Source organism: Hyposmocoma kahamanoa, unplaced genomic scaffold (genome assembly GCF_003589595.1).
Source record: "Hyposmocoma kahamanoa isolate Upper Pololo Valley unplaced genomic scaffold, ASM358959v1 78, whole genome shotgun sequence".
Taxonomy (NCBI): domain Eukaryota; kingdom Metazoa; phylum Arthropoda; class Insecta; order Lepidoptera; family Cosmopterigidae; genus Hyposmocoma; species Hyposmocoma kahamanoa.
Window position 1 is genome coordinate 16,046,498 of NW_020653945.1, and position 26,363 is coordinate 16,072,860.

Here is a 26,363-nt window from a genome sequence, read left to right on the forward strand (position 1 = left end):
GGGGGGCCGGTTGGGGGCAGGTTGGGGGGCCGGTTGGGGTCCGGTTAGGGGGCCGATTTGGGAGCCGTTTGGGGTGCCGGTTGGTGGTGAGTGAAAAAAACCCACCCATAATTGTTAGTTTTAATTGTTAATTGTTAATCAAAAACATTGAAAAGATTGAAAATTGATTAATTGTTAATTGTAGATATACGCGATTAACAATTGATCAATCGTTAATTGCTGTTTCGCAATTGACAATTAATTAATTGTCAATCTTTAATTTCCAGAACAATTAAATTTTGCCCAACACTGGCACGGACGCGCAGCTGCGGCGCCACAATCGCGCCACTGCAGCACTACAAGCGTCTGGGGAAATAATGTAGACGTTCCCTTACATTGTCACATGAGGCCATTCTACATGTCAATAATACCTACTTGTCTTGAATTTGAGATTAGTTTGTTAATTAACTGACGAGTTTGAATAATCTAATTATTCTCTAACTTGTGATTTTACAATCACAAAGGGTTAAATATAATTAAATACCCTTGTTAAATATAATTATGTAGCGTATGTGAACTTTGAAGTAAGTCGGCTTTTAGAATGATCATGGAAACAAATATTTTTCTCTAATTCAGTAATTTAATTCGCTAATTCTATACTAAACCAAAAACTTTCCTTGTTCAAATTTCCGATAGTGCATTAGGAAATTATTTGTAACACAACCCATTGTGACCAGAAATATGGTTGTCAGTAGAAAAATAATTCCTAGTTTGCTCTTACACGTCCTATCATCCCAGGGAAGTGAAATGAAATTGTAACAGTATACTGGCTCAACCTCCACTTGGTCTTCTAGAGTGTTCTGATGATGAACATTGTCCATCAACACCGGTATAAATATTGCACTATTAAGAAATTCAGTTGCAGTGGTTAATTATATCGCCTATGTCAAACATTAGAGTATTTCAGGTAGGTATTGCATTTCGTTACATTTCAATTTTTTTGGTTGTTTGTTTTACTTATTGCTATTTTATTACAATGAAGTTATACAATTTGTATTGTATTGAGGCATTTGTAGTACAAGGTTGAGAAAATAACAAACAGGTAACAAATAATTAAGAAACTCAAAATATAATATAATACTTAAATCACAAATTAATATTATATTATAAAATAGTGAAAACTCTAGCTGGGTAATTTTCAGATTAGGTTTCTCTACCTAATTTCGGTGATAATTTTTATTAATTAAATATTAATAATATTATGTTGAAATATAACTTAATATTCGAGGGTAGTATCCTGAAATATTATTTAATATTTCACGATTATTTACTTGAATACATAAATAACAAAAATTGCTACAATTTGGTACAAAAAAATTACCTGAAAATTACCCAAACCAGTGAGCATACCCAAACTCTTTTTTCCATATTATTTATTTGTTGAGCATTGGCTACAGAGCCATCAGCTTAAACAAGCAACAAAGGATTATGAAACTTAAAACGTTACTAAGAAATAATATTTAAAATGAAAAATTAATTGTGAATAAGTGTAACTACAAAAACCCCGAGTTCTTTGCCATCCTCTAAGTATTTATTTATTTATATATAAAGCATTGGCTTCAGAGCCATCAGCTTAATGGTAACAAATAATCAAGAAACGCACAACGTAATATACATAAACTAAAAATTTATTCGTGTAAAAATGTAACTCCCATCATTTAAGCTCGAGCCGCAATTATTATTATTATTATTATTTATTTGTTGAGCATTGGCTATAGAGCCATCAGCTTAAAGAAGCAACAAAGGATTAAGGGTCGTATTCTAGAGTTCTACTCAATGCTCAAGTCAGGATCTGAGTATGATTTCAAGCACTGGAAATACGACCCTAATGGAAGGGACTTGAGTATGATTTCGAGTGCTTTAAACCATACTCAAATCCTGACTAGAGCATTGAGTAGAGTTCTAGAATACGACCCTTCAAAACTTAAAACGTAATAATACTTAAATTTAAAAATTAATTGTGAAAAAACTAACTGTCGAACCGTAACATGCGTGATAAAATATAGCAAACATGTTATACTAGACAAAGATAGAGAGATTCCTGTTGTAGAAGGCTATCTCACTTAACTTCGGGTACTAATCGATTACCGTACAAAGTAAACGCATTATTTTGACAGACAAAATGTAAAAAAGTTTCCTTTATTTTGAGGTTATACGCTGTTGTAAATAAACAAATAGATTTGTTTAAATAATTTTAATGGAAAAATGCCGACAGTAATTCTACTCGATGTATCATTGTCTATGTCGCGGCCGGTGCCTACATCAGACGCAACTGAGACTCATACACGATTTACAATCGCCACAGCTGCAATAAACACTTTTCTAGATTATCTCAGTATTCACGCTAAGTTAGAATATGTTGCTTTGGTATCTTTCTCCTCACTTTATGAAGGTAAGTAATGTGGAACTGAAAATTTATATCCACTTCTTATAAGCCTCCTATCCAAAGGTGCGTTTCTCACTCTTGTAAACAAAGCGCGGCTTTATTCCGCAGGAGTGATAAAGAAGTTGTAACTTAGTTCAAGATAAATATGACACACAATTTGTTGTTTCAGTGTCCGTTCCGTTTACGCGAGATTATGACAGCATACGCACGAAACTGCCACAATTGGAAGAAGGCGACAAAACCTGCATTGAGACCGCTCTGGCCGGGGTCAACCAGCTTATACTGAATGAATGGGGCTACCAAACTGCTATACAGATTGTGTTGGTTAGCACTTCATTTATTTTACACTACTATTTATTTAATTTGTTCCTTAGGACTTTTCATCTAGGTACTTCCTTAAGTAGTGCACTGGAACAATGTCAAAAGCACTTTAAAATGAAGCCTATGCTGCAAGCAACAAGAATTTTTTTGTGATAGTAAGTGACAGGGCAATCAAGTTGCATGTCTGGTGATAAGCAGTGTGCCATAGCAGTTGCAGTGCCCTTCACAGCTGTGAGTTGTATTTGTTAGCATATGTCTCACTGTGAAGGGCGCAGTGGCAGTGCCCCTTAGATCTTTGCGAACTAAAGCTGTGAGTGACACTGCCACTGCACCCTGCACCCTGAGACATCAGTTAACAAATCCCATGTGCGAGTAATTTCACCAGCACCCTTACCTCTCAAAACCAGAGCACAGTAATGTTCACATTACTACTTGGCTATAGAAATAGGTAAGGTAGCAGTATCTCCCTGGACAAACTCTTTCACAAGGAGCTGTACTACTACAAAAAATGGTCAAGTACAAAGTGTCAGACATGATGTGATCTTTACTGTACCATTTCAGGTATAGTCTGTACTTTACCTTTGGCATTTAAATACTTGTAAAAGAATGTAGCAATAATAAGCAATTTATCGATATTATTTATTTAGAAGTATTTAAAAGCCAAAGGTAAAGTACAGACTAGACCTGAAAGGGCACAGTGAAGATCACATTATGTCTGACACTTAGGACTTTTTACACAGATTACAGATGGCAGCTGTGGTGTAGGTGCTATTGGTAGAAACCGCATCATACAGGCACTGCCTTTGCCTGCTTCATACCCTGTTAAAATACACATTCTCCCAGTTGTATCACCACATGATCCTTGCCTACAACAAGGTAAGTGTCATAAATTTAGAGGGTGACATAGCTATTAACACTTGTGCACAAGAACTAAAATGACCTTAGCACATATCAATACCTCCAATCAACACTACGCCCATTTATTTTTTTGGACCTGTTCTGTTGTTATTTTGGTTTTTGTTTCTCTATTTTTCTTTTCACAAAATTCGTTTTTTTCTAATTTTGTTCTTGTTTCTTTTATTTCACAAAATGCGGGGAACATAATATTAGTAAATAAATATGGCTGATTACATAAATAACAGAAAATTACCAAAAAATATCAATACCTCCATAGTTATGAATTTACTATGAAAGCATGGGTCGTTTTAGTTAATTTTTACTTGTCATCATTGACCTACCAATAAACTTGTCACACTAATTTTCTGAAAAGTTCAATGCATCTTACAAAATGAGCAAAAAGTATAAGGCTCAACTCACACTGGCGCGGAGTCGAAGCGTCGCGACGTGTCATGTTTGTCGTCTATAGCATATTCATCTTTATTTTCCCATTATTAAGGTACGAATTTGTGTTTTGCAAATATGGAATCGAGGGTCGACGCGCATCGACGCTTGGTAGCATTCGAGCGGCTTCACGCGTCGACGCGCGTCTCTTGGGCGCCGTAAGGCGTCAGACCCCACTGTGATCCCGGCCCACTAATGCGAGTGACGTCGCGCGTCGACGCGCGATGCCAGGCGGTATAGTTGAAAACAGGACGCGACGCGACGCTTCGACTCTGAGCCAGTGTGAGTTGAGTCTTAGTGTAAAGCAACTTTGGAATGTGATAAAATTTAGTATATATAGTTGTAAATAGAGATAAAAAATACAATTCTCAAGTTTTGTTAATTAGCTCTTGCTTGACATATGTCTTAGTTAAGTACTAGACAATGCGAGGGTATATGCTCTATACACTTGAGGAAAATGGTGGATGCTAATCGAGTCGTCATTGATAGCTGTGAATACAAGTAGTGATTTGTTGTGACTAACAGTTGGTGTTTGATGTCACAAGATGAAGTGAATTTTGTTTTTAAACACCACTATAGCGTTAGCACGACAGGTCGTGACTAACGCGAGAGCGATATAAAGCGCGAGATACAGCTATTCTCGCATAGAAATCCCACGCTTTATGTCGCTCACGCGCAAGTCGCGTCCTGTCGTGCTAGCCCTATTGAATTGTTTATTATTATAATAAACATTTACTTATAATATGGTTTACTATTTCAGCTATGCCGTTGTACCAAAAGATTGTAGATCTAGCTAATACCCCTACCAACAATGGTTCAAATGGCAACATCACACGAGGTTCCATCTTTTGTCCAGATCAACTTTCTGTGCCTGGTGTAAGTTCTTGTTTATTCATTATTTATCTCGAATCCAGCTCAACTTACAATGAAAAAAAAAAGTGTATTTAAGTTTTTTATTATATAATAAGATACACTTACTTAAAATTGAGCAACATTGCAACATGTTAATCTAAAAAAATGGCTATGAATAGCCCCAAATTGTAGTTTTCTATCGTTGCTTTTAAGTGACTGTTCTTTTCGCTCCTATGAGTACAAGGCAGCTAACTGATTGGGCAGAGCCGTCCATAAAGTTAGGGCTGTAATAGAACAGAAGATCTTTGACTTTGAGGTGTCCAAAGCGTCTGTTGTTCAACAGATACATACGATAAATCGACATTAATAAGGGTAGGGTCTACACTATTACCTTTCCTAGGTACTGTACATTTGCAAGCTTCCATGTTTCTGGAACTTGTCCAGAACTATACATGGTATGCTTTTATTATTCTGTTTTGAAGATTTGACCTAGAAGAATAAGAAGGTAAAATGTCTTGATTTGTTACACCGGTGTCTGTGTTAAGTCGCCATTTAAAAAAACAAGTACCTTAATAGAAATATAATTATTTCTCATATTTTTAATTAGAGATAAACTAACGTCTATAACAATTTAGAAATGAAGAAGAACGGTTTATGTTCTCCTAGAAGATGACAGTTTGTACACTTTAATGTTAAGAATTGCTGTAAAATATTTTTTGTTCAGATAATAACAGCGACGACGCGTCTCTGCGAGCAGTATTATCAAGAGTTCTGGTGTTCACTCAAATGCGGTACTCTGGAGTCACGCGTGCAGCTGTTCCCCGCCCCGCAACCCGCTCAGCACGAAGGCTTGTCCACTACGTACACTCTTGCTCAACAACTGCATATTATTGGTTTCCTCACACAGCAGGAACTTGGTAAATAATTACAAGCTCAGGAATCCCATTTCCAAATCTTGATGTAATCGTTTTAAGTATTTGCAAGTTACAGCTCGTAAAGCTTGGCTATAAATAACAACTAACCTTCTGTGTTATTATCTGCGGTCATTATGTCCAAATAAAGATTTATGTATTTTATAAGACCTGACGCAGCGTAGTATTGCCAACTTACTGATTTCACCACAATTATGGGTAGATAAGTATTTATTTGGGCAGTACACCGAATATTCTCGACGCATGTAATCTGCCGAAAAGTGAGGCTTAGCACGGCAAGGTGCGACTTGCGCGAGAGCGTCATAAAACGCGAGATCTCTGCGAGAGTAGCAGTATCTTGTGCCCTGTCGTGCTAGCTCTACTGAGGTGAATATCGACCAAAGATGACATCAGTCGTAAGCCTAGATGTTCGATGGTAAAAGGGGGCGGGTGGAATGAGTTAATGCTCATGGACACACTCACCGAAGTACATTCTGTAGAAAACCGACTAACTGGCGACTTTGCACCGATGGGCTAAACTGTGCATTGTTTAACCTGATTTTAGACCGCTACAGAGATAGAAATTAAAAAAGAAATTTTGATCACCAGGTACCCCAATAGCAGTAAGTAAGCATCTTGTGATACCTCAATCCCAAATGGGCAACACGGGGTCTAGAGATAATTATGGATCTAAAACACCAACTAAGGTATGTTATCTAATTGAATTAAGAGGAGGGTAGCCTATCAAAGTCACTGTTAATAATTGCTCTTAGACTACGTTCTGGTCACATTCCAATAAATAAATTTTACTATCTCATGAGAAGAGCAGAATCCTCTCAATGCCAATTCTGTAACAATGTGGAAGACATTTTTCATTTAATGTAATGTGATCGATATGCGGTTCGGGCCCAATATCAATTAAAAGAAATTGGCCAAGTAGGAGAGCTAAATTTATTGCTGAGCAACCCGTTGACGAAGAGTGCTGAAGCTCTATACCCCTATGTGAGCTCTTGCTTTCTGATGAGCAGCAATACCTCTCATAGAAGTAAGACACAGATAAACTAAGATATTTATATGTATACATACATTACGAGGCCGACATAAACGCCCGAATATTTCAGACCTTTTAAAATTAGATGTAAAAAATTAAATTAAATTAATGGTAATTTCAACAAACCGTGGCAGACGCTATGCCAACTAAGCCACGGAACGAACTAGCGGACCTTGCGTATTTTTCTATGTGCTTTATCGGCAATCTTTATTTTTGTTAATTTACGGCTTTTTTGCCGCAGCGTTATTTGTGAGAAATCCATGAAAGCTTTTCTAGTGGCCAGGTACCTTTTCAGCTACTAGCAGCTGACTAGAAATGTCGCTTTAATAATTGTTATTTTTAAGTTTATTGAATGCCACGATGTTTGACCACCATGATATTCAATTATTTTTGTGAAATTACTTCACTAGTTTGTAATAATTATTAATACTACATAAAAATTAATGGAAATGTCTTTCTTTGGACTGAAAACATAAACAATTTCCAACTAAAACTGACATAATGCCTCTCATTGTTTGGTTCATGTTTTTTTTCTTAATGTTTTTGTTTTGCTAATTTTTTTTGTTCTTTCTTTTTGGCTAACCATGGTAGCCTAATCGTTTCACTACCGCCTTTCAAACAGGGGCCGTGGGTTTGGACCTCTTGAGTTTTGCGGAATTTATTCCGATTCGAATTCCGAATTTGAGCTTTTCTGTGAAGGCAAACATTGTGATGAAACCTGCAAGTCGAAAATGGTTCACAACCCTAGGAAAACGTGTGAAGTTCCCAACCTGCATTGAGCCAGCGTGACGGTCTATGACCTAAACCCTCGCCCGAGAGGAGACCCGTGCCCAGCAGTGAGATGTATGAATGGGTCCATATTATACAGGGTGACTGGTTGAACGAAATAAATATTTAAAGAGATGAATGAGTTGCTGATACCCATCCCGAATATGTAAAAATAACACGAGTATGTAAAAAAAAAATATTAAACATTTTTATTTAAAGAAAATACTGGCTCTAACATTTTGTATTACTCTGCGCGTGACACCGCGTTCGTCAAAACAAAATCTTCTGCGCATGTGCATTAGACACCCCCGCCACTACTCGTTGAAGGCCGCTTGCGCCGGGTACCCCAATCCCGCCCGCGCGTCCCGCCGTCCGCCCGGGTTAGTTCGCTTACGCCCTTCTGTAAGTCAGGACGTTGTGATTTTGCGATTAAACGCACGCGCCGCCGCCGCCGCGCCGATCTTTGTTTTCCGTGATACATCGGTCTATTCAACTGTGTAATTCCGTGGAGTGCAGTGACACATAACGATGCCTTATCACTACACAAATGAGGAGTATTGGGACATGATACGGTGTTATGTTATGGCAAATGATGTAGTTAGTGGTGCTAGGGACCTGTACCGTGAAATGTTCCCTAATCGGCGAGTTCCATCCTACACTTTAATGTTAGGACTCAATTTTCGTTTGAGGACTTTTGGGCAGTTCACTGTGCCCTGGCATGCTCAAGGGCGAGGAAGGGATCCGTATCCAGTGGACCTACAAGAAGCGATTTTTGAATACTTTGAGCATGACCCACGCCGGAGTACTCGAAATGCAGCAAGACGATTCGGAGTGTCACAATGGACAGTGTGGAAACTCTTACACAGAGACGGTCTTCACCCGTACATTGTTAAGATTGCTGTAAATTTGTAAATTTAATCAAAATTAATTATTGTAAACAGGTATGATTCCATTTTTTAAATACGCCAAAAATACCAAACCATGCTCATACCTACTAGCTTAGTTTGTGTTTTACAACTGCCTAAAATATTGTGTACTTTAAAAAATAATTTATCGTAGTTTAATTGGTATTTTTGCCTGTCCTAAGCCAAAATCAAAGTATGAAGGGAAAATGGAATTATTTTTAAAACATTTTAAGCGAGAGAGGCTTGACACGCGCTCGTAGCGCGGGGCGCGGCGCGGCGACGGGCGGTTCATTTTCCTAACAATCAGCTGTTCGTAGAGTAGCTCAAACGAACAGAGTATTAGCATTTGTAAAATGGTACGATATATTTTTTTTATAATGTTTTGGGGCGATATTTTTACATATTCGGGGTGTGTATCAGCTACTCATTCGCCACTTTAAATATTTATTTCGTTCAACCAGTCACCCTGTATATACTATGGCTAAAAAGGATGGTGATTCTTTTTGGATATTTTTATGTAGTCGCGTTGCAATAAATGTTTTCTATTCTTCTCAGGACGGAACAAGTGATGGAACGACTCCAGAAGAGGACATGTCGGATCCCAGTAAAGTGCCCAACTTCTGTGTTTTACTACATGGGGCATTGAAGGTAATACATACTTTAATATACAAACTCTCTCATCATCCTGCTTATTTCAATAAATTGAAGTCTTGATGGTAATCGATTCCTCAGTAAAAATTGAATTTAAAATCTACTACAGCACTTAATTAATCTGTTATGTTATGATAGTGTCAACATCATACACAGGTGATGTATTCGTTGAGTAAGAAGGCTAAATTCCGCGCTTTTGAACGCCAAAATACGCACTCACAACTGATCGTAGATACATAGGGCGCACTATGAGTTACCGAAACTGGCCACTTACATAAACAATATTTAAAAAGTAATACAACATTTGAAAATGGAACTCTTTGGCTGTAGAATACAGTTTGTTTCATCTGATTGTCACTTGTTTTTACATTGTGGCGTTATTTTAGAAATTGGTTGTCTACATCACCATGGATTTAACTCATGAATATTTTCATAGTATGATTTTCTACGACTTTAAGTGCAATTTAACAGCTCAGCGGAGCTTCGCTCGGCTTAAAACTGCTTTTGGCGATGAAGCACCATGCAAGACGACTATTTATAGCCGGTTTGCAGAATTAAAACGCGGTCGTGTGAATCTCAGTGACGAATTTCGTGATGATCGTCCACTGCTGTGAACAACAAAAACATCGATGCTGTGTGCTGTGCGCCAAATGATCAAAACAAACAGGCATGTGACATATCACGAGATTCGGGCATCTTTAGGCGTAGGCATGAGTCAAATACAATAAATACTACACAAACATTTGGGTGTAGAAAAAGCTGTGCTCTCGGTGGATCCCACACAATTTGACTGAGCCTCAAAAAACGGATCGCGTCACTTGGTGCAATACCATACTTACCAGATTCAACGAAGGGACGTCAAATTTGGTGTGGGACATAGTAACAAGTGACGAAACATGGATTTATTAGTTTTATCCCAAAACAAAGCAGCAATCGTGCGTATGGGTCTTTCTAGATGAGCCGAAACCTATTCTTTTTTTAATAAAACTGGACACACTACACTGGGGCGCACTACAAATTTCCAGAATGAATAAGAAAAAAATACTATAAATGGTCAAAAATGAATTTATTTTTCTTAAAATATTCGCCGTTAGCGTTAACGCAATTTTTCATACGAATGGACCAATTTTGAAAACATTTATGCCACTCTTCCGTATGAAACATATTTTTCATAATCTTCGACAGCCTCTTCAGGTGATGAAAATGGTTGACCGCGTAACTGGATCTTATTTTTTGGAAATAAATAAAAGTCACAAGGTGCCAGGTCGGGACTGTACGCGGTATGGCTCATAAGGTCAACGTTGTTCACCTTTAAAAATTCATGTGTCTGTCTGGCCGTGTGAGAACTGGCATTTGCGGTGCAAGATGATACGGCATTTACCGTTATTTTCACGGAGTTTGTCATTAACTTTCGGCAAACAAATGGTCGTGTACCAATTACTATTAACGGTGTAACGATTCTCCAAAGCAACAGTAGCCACGTGTCCAGTTTTATTAAAAAAAGAAGCCATCATCTGCTTACAGGCACTTTGCACGCGCGCCACTTTGGTTAGTTTCGGCTCATCTCGAAAGACCCATACGCTCGATTGCTGCTTTGTTTTGGGATCGTAACTATAAATCCATGTTTCGTCACCTGTTACTATGTCCCACACCGAATTTGACGGCCCGTCGTTGAATCTGGTAAGCATGGCGTTGCACCAAGTGACGCGATCCGTTTTTTAGCTTCAGTCAAATTGTGTGAGATCCACCGAAAGCACAGCTTTTTCACACCCAAATGTTTGTGTAGTATTGATTGTATTTGATTCATGCCTATGCCTAAAGATGCCCGAATCTCGTGGTTATACCACATGCCTGTCTGTTTTGATCATACGGCGCACAGCATCGATGTTTTTGTTGTTCACAGTAGTGGACGGGCGATTATCGCGAAATTCGTCACTGAGATTCACACGACTATAAATAGTCGTCTTGCATGGTGCTTCATCGCCAAATGAAGTTTGAACCCGAGCGAAGCTCCGCTAAGCTGTTAAATTACATTTAAAGTCGTAGAAAATCATACTACGAAAATTTTCACGAGTTAAATCCATGGTGATGTAGACAACCAATTTCTAAAATGACGTCACAATGTAAAAACAAGTGACAATCAGATGAAACAAACTGTATTCTACAGCCAAAGGGTTCCATTTTCAAATGTTGTATTACTTTTTAAATATTGTTTATGTAAGTGGCCAGTTCCGGAAACTTATAGTGCGCCCTATGTAGCAGTGCTTTTAAAATATAAAAAGCTATTAGTTTCTAGCTTTCGTTTTATTTAACACATTTATAAAAAATCTTACAGGTGGAAGGTATGTCTGCGATAGTCCAACTAGGTTCTGATTGGTGGGGCACACTATCAGCTTGGTGCGAGGCATCTAGAGCCCGTCGCTCATGCCTATTACTGAGCATACTGCGGCCTGGGATCTCGGCGGCGCCTTGGCTCGGCCCGCTCGACCAACTCGGCCCTATTGAGGATGGAAGCACTGCAAGTATGTTCCACGTTATTAAGGCTAAATGGTATCGTGGTTGCGTAGGATTTGAGACGAAAGAAATTCATCCCACGATATTTAAATATTTGCCTTTTAGAAATAAAATATACTGTCAAACTGTAAAATAAGCTCATAGACACCTGACGTATTTATTACGGAACACGGGAGAGAAAATTCCATTGTAATATCTCTAATAACAATCGAATGAAATTGATTTTTACGTATATGAACGTAGTAAAAAATGAAAATTTTATAGAACTTGAAGTTTGTGATTTCTTTTGTCAGGCGAAATTTAAGTCAATCGTCTTTCCGGACCCATATTTCGCTATCGAAATATTCTGTTTTCATTATCAATGAAAAAAAACGAGTTATATTCGTAAATGATACGAATACGAATGTTGAAAAACCTATTTTCCGTGTGGTTTAAATACTTCAAAACGGACATCACATCAACTTACGGCTGAGTTACGTTTGGACTGTCGCCGAATAAGGGCGGACTTTTGAAGTTACAAGTACAGTTTTTACAAAGATTAATTTTATTTTAAGTATATTATGAAGAAAATACGAAATATACGAAATGGTGATGATGAAAGTTAGAACTATATTCCTTATTTTAAACCAAATTACGAAGGAGTTCATGCTGCAAATTCCAATAATTACGAATTCAAAGTTTAGTGGCAATAATGTGATATAAGTGAAAGTGAAAAATAAATATTGATTCCCGCCGCTTAAAAGACTATTTAGAAAGCCCAAACAAGAGAATTAATTTTTTTTACAGAAAGAGAAAACAATGTTTTAGACCCACAATAGAAAATATTTAATGAGAATCCCGATAATTAAACGAAGACATGGCTCAAAGGACATGTATCCAAGCCAAAACTCTTAATTAAAAATTGGATTGTCGCCACGATAGGTATACATAATTAAAGCGTCCTCTAATATTGATCTAAACATTTTTATATCGGCGAACATGTCTAACATAATCATTAATGCTGCCCTCGTAACGAAAAAAGCCACAACTATGCGTACATTGTACAGCAGTTGAGCCTCTTTTCGTTCTGAGGGCAGAATTGCCAACAAGTGGTATGTATAATAAATTTTCCACTCGCAGCTGAGACAGTCCCGGTACGTACGTGGGTATCGTACAGCAGCGGAGGCAGTGGTGGAAGTGCGGGGAGTGCTTGGGCAAGGCCGCATGCGTTACTCGCCGACGTACAGAAGGTGTTGCGGCATGCGCGTAAGCTGCCCGACAAGACACAGCATCTCTACAAGGTCTTCCTTTTTTCTATATTCCTTTTAGGATAAACAGCCGCACTGCGATCTTCATCTAGTCCTATTCCTTGGATTACATTTACGCTTTTTTTTGCCTCCGCGTTGCCTCATGTTCGATAATTTGTACCTATGGAAGATTGCTTTATTAAAAAAGGTACTGTACCACATTACATTATTTAGTACTTCTTACAGGAACTGAACCGGTTACGTCGCGCAGCAATCTCTCTCGGGTTCTCAGAGTTGTTAACATGTGTGGGCAGTGCTTTGGAGCGAGAATGCGCCGCACTGCCAGCGTCTGCGCCACCCGACTGTGCACTGCAACTTGCACACGCGGCGGCTGCCTTGCGCGATCCGCGCACGGCGCTCGACATCAAACACACACTGCAACCTCTTACCACAAACTTCACTGTAACAACTATGTCACATTAAGAATATTACCTTAGTAATAAACTGTATTTTTAATTTTTTTTAATTTATTCCTTTACCTCTTTATTTACATAGGTATTTAAAACTCCTGGTATTTTGTCCTGTAGCCAAAAGAATCTACTAAATATTTGCTGAACTGAAATTATAATGAGTCGTCCATCCTAAAAGTGTTCTGCTACACATAATGGATCTGAGACGACCGGATATGTTTGGCCTGATGGATATGATTGCGCAAGGCTCTTTTCATTCAAGTAGGTATCCTAAATACGACCGAATCATCGATTGGTAGAACTGCTCAAATACGAACACGCAAAAAATAAGTATCTTATACATCTTATAGCCTTGTATTCACAGTATTTTTGTAAAACTTGCAATATTCAAAAAAATGTTTATCTTATTGGCACAAAAAGTATTATGTTAAGTTCTATTTTCTAAGCTGATTCCAAAATTTCGTCTGTGTGCAACTTTGAATTTGTGTCACAGCTGTAGTATATAGGGAAGGGTAATTTTTGTTAATAAAAAGTTAATATAGCTGTATTTTGAAAGGGATTAGTAGTAAGTGACCCTCAAATAGGGTATTTTTGTTGGTAAAATTGACCATAATAATTATGTGAACGCCTTACGTAAACTTAACGCCTTTTTTATTACTGCACCGACACAGATTGTATAATTGCCGTTTGAACTATTTTTTTCCATCCTCTAAGGTTTGAACTTACTGCCTTCATTTTGAAAATTTAAATGAAACGAATGGAGCTTTGACTTGTCAAACTTTTGTCAACAAGCATAACCTCAAACATAGCATAACAGAGAATTTTTTAAAGAAATTATAGATTTGTTGCTAAGAATTTAAGTCTCTAATAGATAAACCATTAAAAGTCTAAAAAGTTATTTAATAAAAATGGTGTACAAATTGATTTGCCTTGTATTGGCGTCTAGTTTACCATTTATGTTTACTCTTCACGGAGACTTTGTTTTTGACGATTCTGAGGCAATAATAAAGAATAAAGATGTAGTATCTGAGTCCTGGATGGATGCTTTTAACAATGACTTTTGGGGTACGGATATAAAAAGCAATTTGAGCCATAAATCGTACCGACCACTTACCATTATATCATTCAGGTAACATTCCTATATCTATTTAAAATTATTAATGAAAAGCATTTTTTTTATTAATAAAGCTATAATTTTATTTCAGGATAAACTATTGGTTAAACAATAATCAACTTTCAGCTGTGCATTTTAAAGTTACAAATCTTATAAGCCACACCTTATGCTGTTTAATTGTGTATAACAGTTTTATAGTCATTCTAAATGACGTAGGATTTGAGAAATCAATTACATCGTGTATAGATATTGCTTATACGGCGGCAACGCTATTTGCAGTACATCCAGTACATGTAGAAGCTGTTTCTGGTATTGTAGGTCGAGCAGACATACTGGCTTGCTGTACATTCTTCTTAGCATTTATTTTTTATAGCAAATCTATGAGAAATTGTAAATTTATGATCTCGTATTTCTATGTAAGTACAGCTATACTACTGGCAGGAATTTCTATGCTTTTTAAAGAAAATGGAATTACAGTTTTGGTAAGTAACTAGTACTTATAAATTTTAATATTTTCAACAGCAATAATCTATAGTATACTAAGTACCATTTAGCATGTTAGTCATGATCATTTACCCCTTCCTGCCTCTATACATATGTATGTGTACGATGATAAAAATCACCTTGACATACAGGTGACCACAGAGCATGTAGACTTTGAAATAGTTTGATAGTAATAAACATCGTATTAAAAATCTATTTTACCTTTATTTTCTCAAATATGTCACTTTCAGAATCCAATCTGAGTTTTCAAATCTAAAAGTAGTAATATTTCTGGCAAAATATAACAAAGTAAATTAATAAAATAAATTAGTAGGTACCAAAATGAATAAAATTAATTAAAAAAAAAACACCAAAATTAAAATTTGAATATTTCTAAAACTTGACCGATCGAAACTGAATGCAAGCATATTGTAACATAGATAGTTGTAATTGCTAACACTACCATTTTAAGGTCCAAAGTAATTTTATTTTACATACGACAACAATGAAACATCCTGTTATTTCATTTATGTTTATGTATATTACCATATAAAATTTATATTTACATACCATTTCAGGGCTTCTGCATAATATACGACATAGTAATCACCAAAAATATTAAGACAAAACAGTTAACAAAGGGTCATCTTAATTTTAACATAAAGGTGATTATTAGACTCTCATTAACTTCATTAGGCATAATAGTGCTGTTGTATGGAAGATGGACAGTCATGGGTAGACATACACCTGCATTTAAAGCCATTGATAATCCAGCTGCTTTCTCGGACAATCTTTTCACAAAGGTAAAATTTACATCAAACAGTAATCTCTTCAAAATGTGGTATATCTTTCTCTTTGTTTACTTTATGCAACCTACTCATCAAACACAGCTCTGACCCCAATAAAGCAGTAGCCTAAAAAAGTGGTAACACATTTTTTGACACATTATTTAACTTGTTTTTCTGATTGTTCGTTTTGTGGTTTCTATTTAATTGGATTTTATCGAGTATATTTCTACTTAGTCATATATTGTCTACTTAAAGGTTGAACCACATAAGTGACATATTCCACAAAGTTGTATAGCTATGGCAAGAAAATCAGGATCTTTCTGAAGGTAAAGCCAAACAACAAAAACCTATTAATTATAAAAAAAGCTCTAAAATCAGTAATAATAATAATAATAATAATAATAATAACGCACACACTCAACATAACCCCGCACTAGGGAAACCCTGTGTCGCGGGTGCCATGGACACACACATACACAACCACAAATTACACCCAAACTCACGAGAGAAATAAATGTAGGTCATACAAATATTTCTCCCGGCCCGGGAATCGAACCTGGGACCTCTGCGTGGCAGTCCGGCGTGGTAACCGTTCGGCCACGGAGGCAGTATTACCAGCACAGGCATGTAATTTAGAGGTTTTTAGTGAAAAATGTCATTTATGTCGTTTTACTTTTAAGCAGATGATGTACACGTAGGAAACTATATTTTTTGGATATAGATCGCGTTTGTTTTATTTTTTCAAACAAACCAACGTTTCGGACCCTTCAGGTCCCATGGTCATGGCTAACCATGATCCATCTCCCAGAGTCAGCGGTGACCATGGTATGTGGAAAGGGTCATGAACGTAGGTTTGTTTGAAAAAACAAATATACGCGATTTAGATCCGATAGTCATACACATTATAATTAATTAACTTATTTATTTCCAGTTAGCAACATATAACTACATCTACTTTCTAAATGCCCTTTTAGTGATCTGGCCTCAATGGTTATGCTACGATTGGTCAATGGGATGCGTTCCACTCATACACAGTACCCTGGACTTCAGGATATTGTGCATATGGGCTATTTATTTGTATGGAGTATTGGTTGTAAGAGTTATAATACAAAATAGTTGGAACATTTCTACTAAAAGGTACTGTTCTTCTTGATTTTGGTACGGGGCAAGAGCACGTCAAGCTTGACACTTAAGACTTAAATCCAACTCTATGTCGCTTACGATAAGAACGCTCCAAAGTACAAAGTGTCAAGCTTGATCTGCTCTTGGCTGTACATATACTAACTTTGATTAGACAATAGTTTCAGTTGTTACATATACATACATATATACACGCAGTGCAGTGTGCGTGCGTGCGCGTGGTGTATATTCAAGCAATATTTTAAATGCAAGGATACCGACCTGCACAATTGATTGGAAGTTGTTTTGAGCTATTATTCTGTTGACATTATAATGCAGGCGTCATAATTCAATGCTAAATAGCACCACTATTTCAACCTTAAAAAATATAGCGGAACCTCTTATGGCGAAACTACATACTCCTGCCTTCATTAGACCACCTCGCCTTATCGAACGAGGCGCACTGGACTGACTGTTTACACTGAATCAACTACCGCCTATTCGGCAAGCGAATTTGGCTGAAGAAGAAGACACAACAAATCGTTCGAAATTTCAACACTCATCGGGTAGGTAGGCATTCCTCGGCTGCCGATACGTTATAACTAGTTTGGTCGAGTGCTGCTTGTTTACATCTAGTCGACTCGGTCGATTTCGACAGCGAATTACCGTCATCAAACGACTCAGTGTTAACATTGGATAGGTGCCGCTTTCGGCGAGCAAGCCAAGGCCACCTTTCGACCTATTGTAAATGCGCCGCCGCCGTTGTGTTTCAACGTTATTTGATATTTCAGACTACTAATTGTGACAGTGTCCCTCACAATAATTCCATTTCTACCAGCGGCCAACATTTTGTACACAGTGGGCTTTGTCATCGCCGAAAGAGTACTTTACATACCTTCTGCAGGATACTGCCTTCTTTTTGCTATTGGTTTTAAAAAAATATTAACTTCGGAGAAAAGGCAGAGGTATAAGGTTTGCACATTTTATTTATTATCTGTATACACAATACGCCATAAAATCATACCAAATACTTACCAGAAAAAGTACATACATTAACTTCAGGGGACGTATTTAAAACTCCTTAGAGTTTTGAATCCGAGTTCGAAACGAACTTTTAATTTTGGTCTTAATCAAAATTAAAGTTCGTTCTTCAATTGGGCGCACACTAACTACAGAGCAACAAGTGCAGCTTAAATTCATTGCGATAAGGTTGCTTTGGTTTCAGATATTCATGATATTAAACATTTTACATTATGGCACATATTAAAACTATAAAAGTTTAACTAACATTTTATCAAAGCACAGCGAGCGAAGCTTTTTTGTCAATGAAATAAATTGAAACTGCACAATCCACGAACAGAATCACACGACCGTTCCTCAATCGATATGCACGAAATTGCATAAAAATACAATTCTACATGTACCAAAGCCCAAATTTTGAATTTCGATCTGTAATTCTTTAAGGTCAAAGGTCACCATATTAACTCTATGTAACAAGTATTAAATTATAGAATTTTGCGCTCGCAAATGTTGAAAAAAATATATAATAAAAAAACAAAACTAGGGAATCGACATTCCACCTAGTTATAATCTTATCATTAACATGCATACCTAACGTGTGGATAATTTAATTTCAGCTGTATATCTTGCTATTCTCTTTACTAATTATAACATACGGAGTCAAAAGCTGGAAGAGATCTATAGACTGGCAAAATGAGTATCGACTATATATTAGTGGTATGGCTGTTTGTCCACTGAACGCTAAAGTGCGGTACAACGTTGCCAAAGTGGCCGACGCTAGCCATAACACTGAGTGGGCTATGGAAGAATATAAGGCAGCTATAAGGTACACACATTGTAATCTAATGAAAAACAATACTCAATAATGCTATTTTCAACTTTGATCCATCGCATTACGGAATGCTTAAAAGCTAGTTCATTTTACCACAAAATCATCATTATAACAAGGTACGAAAATAAATTTTTTAACTTCATTCTCAGGGAAAGAACTTTATCGAATGTCCATACAAACAATCAACACGCCGAAAGTTTATAAAGTAGCTACGTATATTTACCCACTTCTTTTAAGATAAAATGGTTTCGTGATTGCGAAACTTTTGAAGCGTATGAGGTAAACGCGGAGAAATTCGTTACACGATATTTAAAAATTTGCCTTTTAGAAACAAAATGTGCTCTCTGACTGCAAAATAATTTATTACGAAACACGACATAGAAAATTTCATTGAAATATCTCTTATAACAATCAAATAAGAATCATTTTTCGTAGTAGAAATTAAAATTTTGCGTAACTATTTTGTCATCGAGCGAAGTTTAATCAATCATGTTTCGGACCCCATAGCTCATTACCGGTATCTTTTGTTTTCATTATCAATGTGAAAAACAAGTTGAATTCGTATTTTTAACGTCAAAATACCTATTTTTCGTGTGGTTGAAATACGTCATAACGTCTACTTTGGGCCTCACTTCACCTTAAAGCTCATGGATTTTTGCCCGACGTGTTTCGAACCAGTAGCAGTAGAGCTCCCTGTGAAAGAGTTCGTCCAAGTTAGTATTGCCACCTTACCTAATTCTGCCGCCTTACCAAATTCTGCCGCCAAGTAGTAATGTCAGGCGTGTAGCTTACCATCAGGTGCATGACTTGTTCGTCTCGTCACTAGATAGCATAAAAAAAACCAGTACGTGGTCCTCAAACACGAGATTCCGCGGCGGTGACTCGGCGAAAACGACCACAGGCTGGTTCGAACAAAAATTCGATTTAAATACTGGAGTTATCCCCTAGTTGTACTTAATATGTCTGAGTCTCGCGATAATTTTCTTTTAATAGAATTGCATTATTCATTTTATTGGTCTAATAACGACTTACACGGATTATTACCCCTTTTTTTGTATATCTATGATTATTACGCAATTTGGCAAAAGTAAGTTATAACACAAAACATTCTAAATTCAATTTCATTTTCAGACTGAATCCAAATTACTACCAAGCCATGAACAATATAGCTAATCTGTTAAAAAATCAAAAACAGTACACCGAAGCTGAAGACTACCTCAAAAGTGCTGTACGACTTAAGTAAGTAACAGAGAACAAACAGTACAACTATTTATATGTCCTTAGAATATCTATAGCAATCTTCAAGTTTCGGCTGTCGATGGATTTCTATTAGGGCCCTTTGCACTTAGTATAAACCAGTGGGCGTAGCATGGCAGTATATCACATGCAATATGTGATAAACCTCCTCGTGACATGTATTTCGGTTGATAAAACTATGTTTTATTCATAATATCAAGTGACAGGAGTCCTGTCCAGAACAGTTGCAATTATGTTGCCATTATTTAAATTTATTTTTTTAATTGCAAATACTGAATTTGTAAGATACCGCACTAGAGTCATTCGTTCTTTGTTTATTTGGTAATGAACTATTGTTTATTTATTTATTTTTTATTTTATACATGACAGGCAGATGACTCCATTCCACCTGATGTTATACATTTAGCAGCTAGCAGCTATCATTGTCGTTTTATCATCGCCGGGTTTTTGTAGTTTCAGTTTTTACGTAATTTGCATTATATTAATTATTAGTGACATGTTTGTAATTAGTAATTACTCTCGTGTGTTGACCTGTATTAAAAATGTTCTTCTCACCTTTTTCCAATAATTTATATATATATCAATTTGTTGGTTTTTATTATTTCTTTTTATCTCGTTTATCGCGCTCAATTTTTACTTTGATAAAATTACTGAGCAGAACTGTCCAAATGTTTTAAAATCACCTGTGACCTTGCGGCCAGGTTTGGCACTGCTGTATTCTTTTGCAGCCATTGGTCGCGGCGCTGGCGATGCGTCAAAAATTTGACGTCACAGTGCTCGCCGTGTTAGCTATTGTGATTAAATTTTAAAATAAGCGGTTTTATCACTCGATTTTGTTAGCTAAATGTGGATATCCTGTCAAACTACGGGTGCTGACGTACTCAATAGACCTGAAAGTATATACAGTAGCTACTACTTTTTATTTTGGCTATATTTTTGTTACTTACTTAGTGTATTGCTAGTTTGGACTCTATGTTCTATGTTTATATTCTAAGCCCTTTGTTCGATCATATGCTTATATTTTGTACTTGTAGGGAGATAATAATAGTAGATTGTACAACCAATGCATAAAACGTCACTTTAACCGAGACGAGTATACCCTTAAGTGTAGTGGATACTTAAGTCGAGGGTAAAATGGGTTTTATGATCGAGTTATACACTCTGCTTTTCACTTCGATTGCGAGGAAATTAAACAGCAATATTGCAAATAAACGATTTTGTACTTAAAATTGAATGTGAAATTACCACAATTAGACATACCTATTTAAAGTAATGGTTTTTTTTTATTTTATGCACTAGAGCATAAAATCCTATTTTATGCAGCTGATCTATGTATGTATATTGTAAATTATTTATTTTTTTTATATATTCCTCAATACTCCTTGAAGTATGTACTTGAATTGAATAAAATAATTTAATTTTTCTTGAATCATTAAGTCGTGAATTCGTACAATCCAAAGCACAATAAGCTTTTTTAGCTTTGGACCGGTTTTATCGCAAGCGATACCGCTTAGTACCGTACCGTACATATGCCGTATAGTAAATTTAAATCTTAATACCTAAGTATCAAGCTTGGTGTGGTTTTGACCCTGCACAATGAAGTATTCTGTTCTTTTTTTAATTATTAATTACTTAAAAAATATAAGAATGTCAACTTCAAGATAATAATAAATCAGTTGCCATCGACAGGAAAACCAAAATATATAAAAATAAAAAATAAAATAGGTTTTAGACACACCAATATTGTAACAGTGTACAGAAAACCAGTAGTTCCGTAGGAGTAAAGCTCCTTGTGAAAGAGTTCGTCCAGGGAAGTACTTCTACCTTGCCTATTTCTACCGCCAAGCAGTAACATGAGCATTACTACGTTCCGATTTTGAAGGGTTAAGGGTGATGGTGAAATTACAATGGGACTTATCAAGTTGTCTTAGGGTAAGGGGCGCAGGGACAGTGTTCCTTAGATCATTGTAATTTAAAACACTGAGTGGTACTGCAGCTGTTATGGGGAGGCGCGTCACTTGCGTGCACCACCAGGTGCACGACTTGTTCATCCCGTCACAAGGTATCATAAAAAAAAACCATTTTTAATCTTTCTTTCAGAAGAGATTTTCCAGCGGCATGGATGAACCTAGGAATAGTTTTGGCTAATGTCAGACGCTACGACGAAGCCTTAGACGCCTATAAAACTGCCATGGAATATCGCAAGAAATATCCCGACTGCTTATACAATTTAGGAAACTTGGTAAAAAGGGAACAAAATATATCAGTAAATACTTTGTAAGCTTTGAGCCAGAGATTCCCAAACTTTTTTGTCTCGTAGACTATGTGCCATTTTTTCTGGTTTACGTAGACCTAGACTATTTTATAAATTCATTAAGTTCAAATGTATTTTTGGCAGCTGACACACTGCTACTCACTTTGATAAGGTTAAAGGTTCCTTCAAATTAAATGCTTGTAGAAGTGCTGCAGTGGCACGACATAGGCGCGCCAGCCGCACGTCTGTGATGCACGCCATTTTTGCAAAAATGGCGCTCACGTGTCACAACAGAACTGCAACTGCGCTTCTAAATATTGTATGAACATTACTAGCGGAGTATATATGGACTGAATACTACTATAAGCGTCTAATTAGAAGGCGCCCTTCCTGTATAATGAGAAACTTTATAAAAAGAAAAACAAACCCATTTTAAGTTCTATATATTTATCCAATTGAATATCTGGTTGGTTGTGAATTCCTCTTCATATTATTATGTAATTTATATGTCTATTATAAGAAGGTATTGTGTGGATTTTTTTATAATATCAAGTGACGGGACGAACAAGTCGTGCGCCTGATGGTAAGCTACACGCCTGTCCATAACAGTTACAGTACCACTCAGAGCTTTAAATTGTTAAGTTCTGAGGGTACTACCACTGCGCCCGTCACCCTGAGACATAAGTTGACAAGTCCCATGTGCCTGTAATTTCACCAGCACCCTTCAAAACCGGAACACAGTAATGCTGACATTACTGCTTGGCGGCAGAAATAGGTAAGGTGGCAGTACTACCTTGGACTGACTATTTCACAAGGAGCTCTACTGCTACTAAAATTAAATTATTCCATTGAGGGAAAGTTAAAATTTTGATCGCCATCTGCGTAAATGTATTCCACTCCCGTGGAATTCATCATTAACGTCTCAAGTACAAAAATTAAATTAAATTGTAATTTTTTTTATACATGAAAATAGCATCCCAATTTAAAGTAATACATTTACTTTATTGTCATTTAAAGTAATATTGTAGAAAAAAAAATTAAATGTGGGTTACACCATTTTTACGCAGATAGCCTTATTTTTCGCTGATCCGTTGTTGATCGACATAGACCGCTTACGGAATCATCGCTTTAGATTTTGGACGTTCTTAACACAAGCGACATAGAGTTAAACTTTAATTCCAAAGTGTCATAACGTGTCCTAGATCTTTTACACAGCGACGGGACATCGTATGGTTATTATACGAGTATGTCTCTTATAAACTACAATTTTTTTTTTCAGTATTTAGAAATGAACATGACAAAGGACGCAATGGAAAGTTGGTTTCAAGCGATCAATCTGAACTCATCGCATGTACTAGCTTGGACCAATTTATTGGCATTATTGGACAATTCAGGTGAGTTAAGAAAATTTGTTTGTATCAATGTTACTGTATCAATTTATATGTGTGCTACTGCAGGTCTGAGATGGTTATGTCTTTATGTTATTATTATTATTTTCCTAATGTCTCTCGACAATCTTCGGATTTACGAATGTACCGGAATTGCACATCCACTAATTATAATTATCGATGATTTTATCGTGTTTATAATTTGAATTCAGAACAACTTACTCTTTTGTCGTTTTATTTTGATTTCCACGTGAACTACCTATGTAGAGCTGTAAAACTATTTCCCTTTTATAAAAAATATATTATAATATACCCAACAAGTTCTTGTATTCTTCGTTTATATAACTAAAACTCAATCTTAGTCTTTTTCTGGTTATTAATTAAAACTGTCTCCGTGGCCGAACGTTTACCACGCTGGACTGCCACGCAGAGGTCCTGGGTTCGATTCTCAGGCCGGGAGAAATATGTGTATGACCTACATTTATTTACTACTACTTTTACTATGGTCTCCGCCCTGTACAAACGTCAACTGATAGAAATCAGAAGACGGCCGAGACACGAATATTGCCGAGAGATAGTAAGGATATTTTTAATTTTTTTTAATATCAAATGACGGGATGAACAATGGTAAACAATACGCCTGTCCATAACAGTTGCAGTGCCTCTTAGAGCATTAAATCGCAAAGATCTGAGGAGCACTCCACCGCGCCCGTCATCACCCTGAAACAGAAATTGTCAAGTCCCATGTGCCTGTAATTTCACCAAAATATCAATGTATTTAAGGCAATATTATCACCAGGTATATTTATCAAGATAATTACCGTGACGATTATTCTGATAATTATCAATGATAATGACTTCGCACCCTGATTAGGTTATGATGAAGCAATTTCTTAGGTCATGAAAAAAGGAACCAGCCAAACTACAAACGAAAAGTTTGATGCACTGTAACTGAATCATAACTTTATTTTCAGGTCACCTAGAAAAAGCTCAAGAAGTAATTCCAGTAGTTCTAAATGAACTGCCTGATTCGCCGTCAATTAATTTCGCTGTTGCAAACATTTACGGGAAGTTAGAGCGATACAAAGAAGCTGAAAAACATTTTAGAAAAGCTATAAAATTATTTGGAAACAGAGTACAAGCTATACATTTCGCTAATTTGGGTAAGGAATTCAAGCTCTGTAAGAGAAACTCCTTGTTTAACTTGTCGTGTTCTTGTTGATTATTTACACAATGAAACTATTTTTTCGGATCTAAATCCCGTATTTTGTTTGAAATAAAATATTTGCAAAACGTATATAGCGTGATTTAGAATGCAAATACTTTGGTAAACTAAAAATAAGGTATGTATTTAAATTAATACATTTTGTAATTATAGTGAAAAATAGGGTTGCATTAGTTAATTCAAACAAAATAATAGAACAATATTTATATCGTCCCTGCGAAGATGCTTGTCCTTGAGCGGCCGACTCTGATTGGTCAATGCTCTCGCCCTGCTCCAGCGATAACGAGATGCGTGCACGCGATACGTGACAGACCACGCTCAATGCGAACCTTGAAAGTTCCACCGAACGCCCCGCAATTGCGAATTTGTGGCCTTAGTGACATATTTCTTTTAATATTAATGCTTCTAATTTTTATGACAGGTGTTTTGTACCACCGGTGGAAGAAGTACGACCTGGCTGAAAATATGTACAAAAATGCTTTAAAAATAAATCCAAATTTTAAGAGTGCGGAAAGAAATCTCAGGTCTGTGAAAAAAATGAGAAAGCAATAAAATATATATGTTTTGGATTTCCTTTCTTTTCCTTATTTGTTGACTAGATCTTATATAACCTGCTTAGCTGAAGATAATGCTAGGTATAATAATTTTATTATCCATGAACAAAATGTCCTATCAATATTTGAAGAATTTTCCCTCCGTGTCGTATACTCGTGTGACACCGTATAGCTAGCAACTTAAGCTAAAAAGAACCTTAAATTATCGAATGGATTATAAAACTAAAACGGCTAATTGACGCTCAGGCGGAATAGAAAATGGATAAACAAAAGTGAAACTCAAATGCCTAAGTAATAGCGGTAAGTGTCTTCCAATGTGTGACCAATTCACAACTCCGCGCGCCTCTCTGTACTTCCGGATTTTGCCACTAGTAGCGCTATGAAACAAACAAGAGCTGCGTAACATATCGATTAACTGTGTGTATAATAATGATGACTGTCGTGATTCACAACATTTTTTCATTTATGATCATGGCAACCCACAATGTAATCTCTATAAGGTTATCCCTGCTATCTATTTACAACTATAACTGCCTCCGTGGCCGAACGGTTACCATGCCGGACTGCCACGCAGAGGTCCCAGCGATTCCCGGGCCGGGCGAAATATTTGCATGACCTACATTTATTTCTCTCGTGAGTTTGGGTGTAATTTGTGGTTGTCTATGTGTGTGTCCATGGCACCCGCGACACAGGGTTTCCCTAGTGCGGGACTATGTTGAGTGTGTGCGTTATTATATTATTATCTATTTACAGGTTGGCTAACGTGTGCCAAAAGTCACAAAATGGCAAAATGTCTTTAAATCTCACACACATTTGTAATAGTTTTAAATATTATTTATCGTTTGTTATCTGGACCTGCATAAAAAATAAAAGTATAATAACATATATATATAT

The 26,363-nt window shown here is 36.6% G+C and overlaps 2 protein-coding genes across 2 annotated transcripts; both read left to right on the forward strand.

Annotated features, from left to right (window-relative positions):
- Positions 1-2,244: 2,244 nt before the first annotated feature.
- On the forward strand, positions 2,245-13,483 carry LOC113233030 (integrator complex subunit 14). The gene is made up of 10 exons (XM_026467975.1): positions 2,245-2,431; positions 2,595-2,749; positions 3,487-3,622; positions 4,848-4,963; positions 5,664-5,856; positions 6,460-6,557; positions 9,130-9,222; positions 11,561-11,747; positions 12,859-13,019; positions 13,212-13,483. The coding sequence occupies exons 1-10, from the start codon at positions 2,245-2,247 to the stop codon at positions 13,446-13,448; spliced, it is 1,563 nt and encodes a 520-aa protein (XP_026323760.1). The 3' UTR covers positions 13,449-13,483.
- Positions 13,484-14,343: 860 nt separating this feature from the next.
- On the forward strand, positions 14,344-25,467 carry LOC113233384 (transmembrane and TPR repeat-containing protein 4-like). The gene is made up of 11 exons (XM_026468505.1): positions 14,344-14,564; positions 14,641-15,031; positions 15,611-15,835; positions 16,752-16,957; positions 17,731-17,911; positions 18,577-18,785; positions 19,923-20,030; positions 22,149-22,290; positions 23,582-23,696; positions 24,665-24,853; positions 25,337-25,467. Exons 1-11 carry the CDS (start codon positions 14,344-14,346, stop codon positions 25,465-25,467), a joined length of 2,118 nt encoding a protein of 705 aa, XP_026324290.1.
- Positions 25,468-26,363: the final 896 nt, after the last annotated feature.

Bases quoted from the DNA above. Each gene is read 5' to 3' on its own strand.
- LOC113233030 (XM_026467975.1), top strand. From the start codon at position 2,245: ATGCCGACAGTAATTCTACTCGATGTATCATTGTCTATGTCGCGGCCG. The intron at 6,558-9,129 runs GTATGTTATCTA...TATTCTTCTCAG, and splicing joins GATCTAAAACACCAACTAAG to GACGGAACAAGTGATGGAAC. The intron at 11,748-12,858 runs GTATGTTCCACG...TTCCACTCGCAG, and splicing joins TGAGGATGGAAGCACTGCAA to CTGAGACAGTCCCGGTACGT.
- LOC113233384 (XM_026468505.1), top strand. From the start codon at position 14,344: ATGGTGTACAAATTGATTTGCCTTGTATTGGCGTCTAGTTTACCATTT. The intron at 23,697-24,664 runs GTGAGTTAAGAA...CTTTATTTTCAG, and splicing joins GGCATTATTGGACAATTCAG to GTCACCTAGAAAAAGCTCAA. The intron at 24,854-25,336 runs GTAAGGAATTCA...TTTTTATGACAG, and splicing joins TATACATTTCGCTAATTTGG to GTGTTTTGTACCACCGGTGG.